This window comes from Sus scrofa, unplaced genomic scaffold (assembly GCF_000003025.6).
Source record: "Sus scrofa isolate TJ Tabasco breed Duroc unplaced genomic scaffold, Sscrofa11.1 Contig127, whole genome shotgun sequence".
Classification (NCBI taxonomy): domain Eukaryota; kingdom Metazoa; phylum Chordata; class Mammalia; order Artiodactyla; family Suidae; genus Sus; species Sus scrofa.
This window is the reverse complement of record NW_018084852.1, coordinates 50,000-62,237: the sequence shown is the minus strand read 5'-3', so window position 1 is coordinate 62,237 and position 12,238 is coordinate 50,000. Positions and strand designations below refer to the sequence as shown.

The following is a 12,238-nucleotide window of genomic DNA, read 5'->3' as shown; positions in this document are numbered from 1 at the left end:
ATGGCCAATTTCACTGCAGTGAGTGGGTTTCTCCTCATGGGATTTTCTGCCAAGCCTGAGCTAGAAGCCTTATGGGCCTCTCTGTTCTTAGTCTTATACTTAGTGGCTTTAACTGGCAACACACTCATTATCGCTGCAACTTCCATGGATGACAGTCTCTACTCCCCTATGTATTTCTTCCTCAAACATCTTTCCTTCTTGGACATATGCTATATCTCTGTGACAGTACCAAGGTCCATTTGTAACTCTTTCAGGCATACTAGCAGTATTTCCCTCTGGGAATGCATACTGCAATGTCTAGCTTTCATTCTCTGTGGTTCTGCTGAGCTGGCCATGCTCACAGTGATGTCCTATGATCGCTACGTGGCCATCTGCCTTCCCCTGCGCTATGAAATCATCATGAATGTCAACACCTGTATTCACGGAATCCTAGCCGTCTGGATCAGTGGGGTCGTCTCTGGAGTTATGCACACATCTGCTACTTTCTCCATCCACTTCTGTGGTGCCAATGTCATCCACCAGTTCTTCTGTGAGGTTCCCCAGCTCCTAAAACTTGCCTGTTCTGATGAGTATGTCAGTGAGCTTGGGGTCACGGGCTTCGTGTCCTTGGTGGCATTTCTTTGCTTCCTCTCCATTGGATTCTCCTACACACGCATATTCTCTACTGTGCTGAGGATCCCATCTGCCGAGGGGAGAGCCAAGGCCTTTGCCACTTGCCTCCCCCATCTAGCTGTGGTCACACTGTTTCTCTCTACTGGTGCCTTTGAGTTTCTGAAGCCACATTCTGACTCTCCAACTGCATTAGACTTTTTGCTTACTCTTTTTTATACTGTTCTGCCTCCCACACTTAATCCGATGATCTACAGCCTGAGAAACAAAGCCATGAAGGCAGCTCTACAAAAGTTTGTTAAAAAAAGAAAAGCCTACCTCTTTTGCTGAGTCACGTCTATCCCTTCCTCATTAAGAGACAAATCACAATCTACTGGAAAAACATAACAGAGTCAATCAAGAAATTAAAGCTCAAACAGAACTCGTTATGAGGAAAATCACACGAATAGACTGTCTTTTAGTTAATGAAAACATTGACACAAAGTTATTACAAAAATTACTCTTTTAAAAGCAATAGATTTATATCTCACCCCACAACGCCAGGTATGGTAAAATGGTGAATTACTTTAATTCTAAAGACCCCAAATTAATTTTCCTTCCTGGCTCATTTCCTTTTTTTTTTTCTTTTCTTTTTTTTTTTCTTTTTTTTTTTTTTTTTGCCTTTTTGCCTTTTCTGAGGCGACTCCCACAGCATATGGAGGTTCCCAGGCTAGGGGTCAAAATGGAGCTGTAGCCGCCAGCCTACTCCACAGCCACAGCAACGCCGGATCCTTAACCCACTGAGCAAGGCCAGGGATCGGACCCTCAACCTCATGGCTCCTAGTCAGATTCGTTAACCACTGAACCACAATGGGAACCCCTTTCCTGGCTCATTTCTACCAAGGTATAGAAAATTCTTTTTTTTTTCCCTGAGTTACAATCAAGTTTGGAATATTACATAGCATTTAATCACACAGAAGAAGCACCTGGTTCAACAATCTCTGGCTGTTTAAGGATCCAGCTACTGTCCTATTCATCTGGCAGGGCTTTAATTAGTAATACACAATGGTCACCATGGGAAATCTCACTATGTCAATTGTATTATGTGAGTGAGAAGTTTAAATAGTACAACAATCAGTGACTCACAGAATGTATATAAGAAGAAATAAAAACATAACTAAAATAATATGTTTTAAAAAGGCATATATGAGGAGTTCCAATCATGGCACAGTGGTTAATGAATCCAACTAGTAACCATAAGGTTGCGGGTTTGATCCCTGGCCTTGCTCAGTGTGTTAAGGATCCAGCATTGCGGTGAGCTGTGCTGTAGGTCGCAGACGTGGCTCAGCAGCTACAGCTGGCAGCTACAGCTCCGATTAGACCCCTAGCCTGGGAACCTCCACATGCCACAGGTGCAGCCCTAGAAAAGGAAAAACGACAAAAAAAAAAAAAAAAAGAAAAAAAAAGGCACATACGAAAAATAACAAAAATTTGATATAAATACAATATATAGTGACCCAAAATTAAAACTTAATGGATAGTATAAGCAGAAGATAAGGAGTTCCCATTGTGGCGCAATGGTTAATGAATCCGACTAGGAACAATGCAGTTGTGGGTTCAGTCCCTGCCCTTGCTCAGTGGGTTAATGATCCGGCATTGCTGTGAGCTGTGGTATAGGTTGCAAACATGGCTCGGATCCCGCGTTACTGTGGCTCTGGTGTAGGCTGGTGGCTACGGCTCTGATTCGACCCCTAGCCTGGGAATCTCCATATGCCGTGGGAGCAGCCCAAGAAACAGCAAAAAAACAAAATAAATAAATAAATAAATAAATAAATAAATAAAATAAAAAGAAGATAAAATGCAGGAAAAGACAATTTGTTGACAGACTCAAGAACTTCCCAGAAAAATGGAGAAAAAAGGAAATTTTTTTTTTTTGTTAATGAAAAAGACTTAGGAGTCGTGAAGATGGGGGGGCAGAGTTTAATATTTGTCTAACAATAGTTCGAGAAAGATCCAGTGTCCATGTATTGAGAGACTCTACGAGAATAAATATCCAGAGAAATAACTTTTAAGACTTTTTCCCCAGAATTCTTAAAAACACAGATGTTCAGGTTTGGGGAGAACCACAAAAATTGGTCAGTATATGTAAAATGAACGCAACTTAGTTAAATCATCCTGAAACTAAAGAATAATAAAAACAGAAACTTTTAAACAGAAAAAGTGATTGTAAAATAATACCAATGCTACACCTCAGAAGCTTTATTGTTTTGCCTTTCATAGTTAGTTCTATAATCCATTGGAAAATAATCATTATGATGGAAATTAAAATTAGTGTCATTGGTCATTTCACTCATTGATATCCAATTAAATACAATAATTAATTGGAAACAAATTTCTACCCATAAAAAATTTCAGTTGGTGCCTTTGTAATAAACTAGGAATTGTATGTGTGTGAGGTTCTCTCAAGTGTTCAATTGATCTATGTTTTTATACTTATTCTATCAAGTTCTACTAATTACTGTAGCTACACAGTCACTTTTATATTGGATAGTGTGAGTTTTCTAATTCTACTCTTCAATATTTTATCTACTCCAGATCTTTTGCTTATCCATATGTTTTAGAATCAGGTTTTTGATTTTTAAAATATACCTATGAAGATTTTGACTGTAGTACATTGAATCCATAAATCAAACTGAACTGTCTTCTTATCCCCACTGGACTTACCAGAGGATTTCAAAACCTTTTCTTCTAAGTCTACTGGCTCAATGCTATTGCTCCTCTCAGTATGGTACATACATTCTTCTTTAATTACAAAATATACCATTAAAACATAAGAAAAAAAACTAAACTGTTTTCTTCAAAGAATGTATCTTCTAATTTATGAATAGAAAATTTTTGCTTTTATATGGGATCTTAAAAATTCTATCAGAAATGATACATAATTTTGGATATAGAGATTTATACAGCTTTGATTTGATTTATTTCTATGATTTTGATATTGTGTAAACAGTAATATTAAAATTTAATTGTCTAACTTTTGTGATCAGTATATAGAAATTCAATTTGGAGTTCCTTTGTGGCTCAGTGGTTAACGAATCCCACTAGGAACCATGAGGTTGCGGGTTCGATCCCTGGCCTTGCTCAGTAGGTTAAGGATCCGGCATTGCCATGAGCTGTGGTGCAGGTTGCAGACGCGGTTCGGATCCTGTGTTGCTGTGGCTCTGGCGTAGGCCTGTGGCTACAGCTCCGATTCAACCCCTAGCCTGGGAATCTTCATATGCTGCGGGAGCAGCCCAAGAAATGGCAAAAAGACAAAAAAAAAAAAAAAAAAGTTCAATTTATTTTTGTACATTAACTTTATATTCATTCATCTTCCATATTTACTTGTAACTTCTAAATGATCTTTACAGGGTCATTCAAATTTCTATTACACATTCTTCTCTGTAAATAAAGAGTTTTATCTCTTATTTTTTAAACTTAAAACTTTTATTTATTTTCCTTGCTTTTGAGCTGGTCAGGGACAGATTAGAATCAAATTATGGTTTACCTTCTCCCTATCAGTGTAATCAGGGGCAAGTGCTTATTTTTTCTGAAACTTGTATGTAAGACATGGATGCAACACTTACCTTGAAAAACAATTCAGATAATGTGTTTGATGTGTTGCACAGATCTTTGCAAGTTGTCCAATAAATAGTAGATAAATTTATAATAAAAAATAACCATCAAATTCAGGATAATACTGTAATGGTGGTGATTAAATCACCTTAAATATAACATAAAAGCTAAAAGATAAAATAATTCAAAATTATTCAAGAAGAAAACATAGATAATTCCCAGCTTCTATCCTCCTCACAAGGAGAACAACCAGCAACTATTCATAGATAAGGCATCACAGAAAAAAATGATAGAACACAGAGATGAGGCCAAAGCAGCCCCCTGCACCACAGAGACCAGGACAAATGGCATTAGAAGGGGAGGAGGAGGAGCTCCCTGCTGCCTGCACTGCCTTTCCTCCAGGTCAGTGTAGCACCACACTGAGAGGTCTCCCTCGAGTGCATGGTTTCTCCAGTGGGGAAAACAAAGACCAAGGTGGACATCCCACTCCCCCAGTATTGTGGATCACTGCATGGGGACCCCCACTTCAGGCTTACCCCATAGGGACGGCAAGAGGGCTCTACAGAGCTTGACTGCTGGGAATGGGAATGTGATGGAGCAGAGGAAGGGGCTTCCAACAACTAGCATGTGCATCTTGGAAGCAGAGTGCTGCCTGTACCACCCAAATCATAATTCCAGCTAGCAGTTTTGCTCATTTTCAGAGACAAAAAGGTGGCACAGTCTGTCCAAAAAAAAGTGGTGAGGGCACAGGTCTGCCTATTTGGGATCTTCGAGTGAAGAGCCTTTCCAGTCATGCACCCCGGGATGCTTGCCTCTGCCACCTAAGCACTGAGCCAAGTCATAGCCCAGCGCACAGCTGAATGGAGCTGCCAGCACCACATGACTGAAAGCCTATCCAGAACACCAACACAGCTGCATATCTCACTGATGCTCAAGTGGAAAGCCTGGAAGGCAGAGCTGAGTGTTTACAGAGTAAATCCAGTGACTCTGAAATCAGTAAGGGAACCTGGGATATGGGTCAGCTTGAGTCATGTCCATGAAGAGCCTTGCTAGCCTTGGAGCTGGTTCTCCCCCTCCATGTAGGCAGGGAGACAGATTGGTAGCCACATCCATTATCTAACAGACCCTTCAGCTCCCCGAACTAGGGAACCTAGCCACTATGGGGAAGTTGCGCAGCCCATATAACAGCCCTGCTTAGAGTGGATTTGAACGAAGAATACAACCCATGGCATTCCCCATCTACAGAGCAAGCCAATGGCACCCTTTGGTCAGGGAATTCAGTGCAGAGTATTGCCTCATTCAGGACACAAACAACAAAATGTGCAGACCCTAGGGCCAATTTGGCTGAACTGCCAGGGCAGAGAAGCTAATTCATACCCTCGCCTATGGATCAGTATAATACCCAGTTCCAAAAGTCTAGGAAGCCTGATCAGAGAACCCAGGCAACAGTAGAGACCTGGGTCTTACAGCATCACATGGGAAGAGAACCAAGCCAGCAGTCCTATCCTACTATTTCTCAGCCAGGGCAACACTCTCCCCACTCTGGTACCTCATAGCTCAGGAAGTGGCCTCTTGCAAAAAACTAGACCCTGACACCAAACCCAACTGCCCACAGAAATTACCAGCAATCTACAGATTCAATGTAATCTCTACCAAAATACCAATGGAATTTTTCACAGAACTACAACTAATAATCCTAAAATTTGTATAGAACCACAAAAGACCCCAAATAGCCAAAGCAATCTCAAGAAACAAGAACAAAGCTGGACATATTACTCTCCCTGATTTCAAACAATATTACAAAGCTACTGTAGTCAAAACAATGTGATAGTGGCATAAAAACAGATGTATAGATCAATGAAACAGAATAGAGAGCTGAGAAATAAACCCTCACTCATTTGGTCAATTAATCTATAACAAAGAAGACAAGAATATACAATTGGGAAAAGACAGCCTCTTCAAGAAACAGGGCTTGGAAAACTGGAGAGCTATGTGAAAAAGAATCAAAATGGACCATTTTTCTCATGCTATATATAAAAGTTAACTCAAAATGGATTAAACACGTAATGTAAGACCTGAAACCATAAAACTCTTAGAAGAAAACATAGGCAGTATTCTCTTTGAATTGGACTTAACAACATTTTTTGATGTCACCTCAGGCCAGGGCAACAAAGCAAAAATAATTAAGTGGGGCTACATGACACTGAAAAAAAACCTTCATATAGTGAAGGAAAATGAAAGACAACGTAGTGAATAGGAGAAGATATTTCATAAGGAGTTACTATCCAAAACAGAAAAAGAAGTCATATAACTCAACATCAAAAACAACCAAACTGATTAAAAAATGGGCAGAGGATCTGAATGGACATTCTTCCAAAAAAGACATACAGATAGCCAACGAACGCAGGAATATATCCAACATCACTAATCATCAGAGAAATGCATATTCAAACTACAATGAGACATCACTTCATCCCTGTCAGAATGAGCATTACCAAAAAGACAACAAATAAAACATGTTAGTGACAATGTGAAGAAAAGGGAACCCTCATATAGTGGGTACAACAAATATGGAAACAGTATAAAAGTCTGGCCCCAAATTAAAAATAAACCTACCATATAATCCAGCAATTCCACTATGGGTATCTATCCTAAGAAAACAAAAACACTAATACAGAAAGATATAAGCAGCCCTATGTTCTTTGAGGGTTAGGAAATGTTATGGCCACATGTGCACCTCTTCAAGATAAACTGACTTAAGGACAGAGCAGTAACCACAGAGCGAATGTGAATTTTTAACTATCTTTCTGATTTGACTTCCAAGTCCTTCTATTTTTTTAATGGCCACACCTTTGGCATGTGGAAGTCCCCAGGCCAGGGATCAAATCAGAACTGCAGCTGCCAGCCTACGCTACAGCCATAGCAACGCCAGATCTGAGCCGCATCTGTGACCTACGCTGTAGCTGGCAGCAGTGCTAAATCCTTAACACACTGAACAAGGCCAGGGATCAAACCCACATCCTCAGGGACACTATATGGGGTTCTTAACCCGCTGAGCCACAATGGAAACTCCCCAAGTCATTCTTAATAGCAGACTTCTGTTTAACCGTCGATTCTATTCCTCAACACCATGTATAGACAATTTTCTCAATGGAAAATTCCTCCGGATTTGCCACTAATGAGTAAATCTGGTGGCAGTCTCCAAGGACAAAAAAGATTCCTAATGCAAGCCAACCCCTTCCAATCCTAAGAGAGATGAAGACTGTTAATATTCAGATCTTCACTACCTGTGGACGTCATCTCACCAAATGTAGGCAAAGGATCCTGGGTTCTCTGGACTCTCCCACTTGCTTTATAAGAGCACTGGATAAAATACATATATCCAACACCATCACTCATGGAATGAAGATTAGGAAAGCTAGTAGGTAAGTGTGAAAGGTAGCACTTGACAAACAGTATAATAGGCCAGACTTCCGAGTGGAACATAGTGGATGGAAGTTCTGCACTCAGGGGCTAGATCTGTATCCATTTCCAAATCTGTATGTAAATCAGTCTAGCAGTAGGAAATATCTTAAGAGAAGTGGACGAGTCGCTGGAGAAGGCTGAGGCGGACACAGTAAAATATTAGGATATTGTCTGTTTGAGACTGAAATTTTACATTAGGACGTCACACTTTTACATAGGTAAGACCTCCTATATTTTCGATGCTGAAAATTCACAAAACCTCAGTTCTTAACCACATCTGATCTGAGACACAACATCAGTGATTATTTTTCAGGTGAATTACCTGGAGATGGATACAACAGCAGTAAGATAATTCAAGCAAAACCATCAAGAAGATCCAACTTGGGAAAAGATGAAAAAATGGGAGAGAAGCAGTTATGTCTGAGCTGAAGGAAGTATTGTTCTTAAGAGACAAAGAAGTAAGAGAAGCCTTAATCTTATAGGAAAAGGGAAACTCCCCCAGCTTCCAATTTTAAAAATCCTCCTAAAACCTATTTTATGGGGGAGAGAGCCCAGAAACCTGTAACTTCACTAGCTCTCCAGGTCAAAGTTAGAGAAGCTCTTTCCCAAGTATTAACAAATGCTCTGCATAAAGAGGGAAAAGATTATTTCCCTTTATCCTAAATCAATTATCCACTGGCACATTTAAAGAGTTACTAGATGTATGATGTAATGGAAAAATAAAAGGAAACTGTGCCATATAATTAGAGAGAAGCAATTGGACGGTAAGTTTTGGACAGACCTTACGCTCAAATTTTGACTGTTAGTTTAAAGGACTTTTAAAAGGAAAATGTGATTCCTACTCTGAAGGTATTTATACTATAATTAATAAGAGAAAACGTGTATGTCATAAAGATTAGAAACACCTTAATACAATATTCAATTAAGGGCTAGATTATCTTATCTACATAACAGTGTGTAAAAGCATAAATAATCATATACATGGGGCTATGAAGTGATTGCCCCAAGAAGAGAAGAGATTAAATAGTGATGAGTAGTAGAAAATCATGTTTATTGATAGGTGAATAAAAAAGTAGAAGTTCTTGATAACCAGGCACAGATAGGTATAAGTGCCACATTAGAAAATAAGACAATAGGAGTTGTCATCATGGCTCAGCAGAAACAGATCCCTCTAGCATCCATGAGGATGCACGTTCAATCCCTGGCCCTGCTCAGTGGGTTAAGGACCTGGCATTGCCGTGAGCTGTGGTGTAGGTCGCAGATGTAGCTCGGATCCTTCATTACTGTGGCTGTGGTGTAGGCCAGCAGCTACAGCTCCAATTCGACCCCTAGCCTGGGAACCTCCATATGTTGTGGGTGTGTCCCGAAAAGACAAAAAAAAAGCAAAACACAAAAAAAGAAAATAAGACATCAGAGATATTTGAGAAAGGAATAATCAGGCCAAAAGCAGAAAGTTGTACATTTTTTGGAAAATGCTTGTAGCACGGATGTTAATAGTTGAAAGAGAATCAATGAAGCCACTAAAACTGCTGACAAAATAAACCAGGAGTGAGTTGATGGGAAAAATTCCAAAGAAGGTAAATGTGAAAATGGTGAGAAAAAGACAAAATGAGGATCATTTGGTTGTTGGAAAAAAGCAATATATTAGTAGTCTGGATTTTAGGGGACAAAGTAAAAAGATGAAACAATGTTTCTGGCCCATATTATTAGAAGAGTATATGGAGGAAAAACTGTTATTCGTAAACTGTTGAAATGGAATGAAGGACACTTCAGCACAAGGGGAGGACAACATATTGCCCTCTCCTATCTTCAGTCTCAATTAATTAATTTGTTTAGTTATTTTGTGACAAACATTGTCTTATGGATGCCAAACACCAAGGATGCAAGGGAGAAGAAAACTATATGCAATATTTGTCATAATGCACTTCATAGCCTTGTCAGGAAGTCTAACGGTAACTAAATATCTTAAACAAGAGTTCCTGTTGTGGTGCAGCAGAAACAAATCTGACTAGGAACCATGAGGTTGAGGGTTCGATCCCTGGCCTCACTCAGTGGGTTAAGGATCCAGTGTTACAGTGAGCTGAGGTGTATGTAGGTCACAGATGTGGCTCAGATCTGGCGTTGCTGTGGCTCTGGTGTAGGCCAGCAGCAACAGCTCTGATTAGGCCCCTAGCCTGGGAAGCTCCATATGCCGTAGTGTGGCCCTAAAAGGAAAAAAAGACCAAAAAAAAATCTTAAATAAATATTTTAACAAAATAAATATGAATTACATGGTCCGCATTACAACTGCAGTGATTTTCCAAAAGTTATAAAGTTATATAAAAGGTAGGTTTGACTTGATCAAAAGGCAAGAGAAAACTTCCCTAAGAAAGCCACCAAATGACCTGAGACTGAAAGGGTTGGCAAGGAGTTGGCTCAGGATGAGGAAAAGGAATACAGCACCCAGGAGGGGGTCGAATGCAGCCAGAGGGGCTGAGGAGCAGAGCATGAGAGGACTATAGAGTAAGATGAGGCTGCTGAGATATCTCAAGGTCAAAACACACTGAGCTTTGTTAGACATGGCGGGGATTTTTTAATAAGACCAATGGTGCTCCAGACACCTGTTTTGAAACAAGTAAGAGACATGACCAGATTTTCTTCTTTGAAAAGATTTTTCTGGTGGCAGTGTGGAGAACACATTAAATGAGGCAAGAGTGGACATATTAAACCACTTAGGAAGCTAGCAATACTCTAGTCATTAACAACAGCTTAAACTAGACTCAAGACTGTGTAGATGGGTAGGAGCATCTACTGAGTTCCTACTATGTTCCAAGCATTATGCCAAATTCTGAGATGCAGTCTGTGCCTTGAAAGACTCATGTCTGGTAATGAAAACTGATTCACAAACAAGTAATGACAGCATCCAATAATTAAAAGTTGAAGAAACCTCTTTTACACATAAAGAACTCCAGGAAGCTTCTGTTGTTCCACTCATTCCCTCATCTTTGTGCCTCCTTCAACAAATCCAAATATCGTCCCTCTTACTGCTATTTTAATTTCTTTTCTTCACTCTTCACATTAGTTGTATAAAGGAACCCACTAGCACAGACAAGATCCAAGTGCTGTCCATCTCAGGAGTTCAGAGTAATGAATACTATTCATGCGGATTCCTTTCTTCTAGACATCAGGACCAGAATGAACTGCAGCAAGAACCCTGACTTTGTCCTGTAAGGGCTGCTGAGTGACCCAGACAAACAACAGTTCCTCTTTGGTCTCTTCATGGCCCTCTACTTGTTGGGTCTCTTGGGAAACTTGCTACTTCTGCTGGCTATTGGTGCTGACATCCGCCTCCACACCCCCACGTACTTCTTCCTCAGTCAGCTCTCTCTGGTCGATCTCTGCTTCACTACCACCACAGCCCCCAAAATGCTGGAAGCTTTATGGACCAACAATGGATCAATCACATTCTCTGAATGTCTGGCACAACTATATTTCTTTGCTGTTTTTGCTGATATGGACAACCTGCTTTTGACTGCCATGGCTATCGACCACTATGCTGCCGTCTGCCATCCTCTGCACTATCCACTCATAATGACTCTTGGCAGATGTGGACTGCTGGTGGGTGGGTCATGGGGGGTGGCCCTCTCTGTCTCTCTTGTCCATGCCCTCTTGCTATCCCAACTAGCATTCTATACTCATCAAGAGATTCCCCACTTTTTCTGTGATTTTGGCCCACTCTTTCAACTTTCTTGTTCTGATGCCCACCTCAATGAGAACCTGATGATGGTTCTGGCAGGACTTTTAGGAATCAGCCCTCCTTCTGCACCATAAGTTCTTATGTTCATATTTTACATGCTGTAGCTAAGGCTCCATCAGCACAGGGGGAAAAAGAAAGCCTTGGCCACAAGCAGCTCCCACCTCTTCGTGGTCATCCTCTTCTACAGCACGGTCTTTGCCACCTACCTGAAGCCCCCATCCACCTCTCACTCCTCTGGGGAGCTGGTTGCTGCTGTCATGTATACCCTGGTAACTCCCACTCTCAATCCTTTTATTTACAGTCTGAGAAATAAGGATGTGAAGAGTTCACTAAAAAGGGTTTGGGGCATAGAGAGCTCTTGGGATTAGGAACAATAAACGAAATGACCATAAACAAACATCTGGGGGAAAATCCCCACTCTTCACCACCACATTTACAGAGTCAGTTAATAGCAAGGCTGTCACAGAGCAAATATGGTATATTGGAAAGAATACTAACTAGAAATTAGGAAAACTAGGTTCTAAGTCCCACACAAGCTACAGGCTTATTTATACATTCCAGAGTTTGGTGTATGTATTATACATTATATTATTATTATTTCAAAAGATTATGTCAGTAATATGTCAAAGGAAATATATTTTGCATGATAATATAGAAAAAGATATATTATAAAAATATAACATCCTGAAGGGTGGATTGGATGAGTGTTCTTTCGGTTGCCTTGGAACACTGATACTATTGAAACTTGGTCATCTAGTGCCCTCATTAGCACCATTCTGACCATCACTACCATTTGCGTCACCAGTTTAACAATGAAGAGTCTCACCATCAGCT

The 12,238-nt window shown here is 40.3% G+C and overlaps 1 protein-coding gene and 1 pseudogene across 1 annotated transcript; both read left to right on the top strand.

Annotated features, from left to right (window-relative positions):
• On the top strand, nt 1–1,075 carry LOC100518077 (olfactory receptor 14J1-like). Its single transcript, XM_003128252.2, has one exon. The coding sequence runs from the start codon at nt 1–3 to the stop codon at nt 937–939; it is 939 nt and encodes a 312-aa protein (XP_003128300.1). The 3' UTR covers nt 940–1,075.
• A 9,767-nt stretch (nt 1,076–10,842) lies between these two features.
• LOC110258122 lies at nt 10,843–11,959 on the top strand (annotated as a pseudogene).
• The last annotated feature ends 279 nt before the right edge of the window (nt 11,960–12,238 follow it).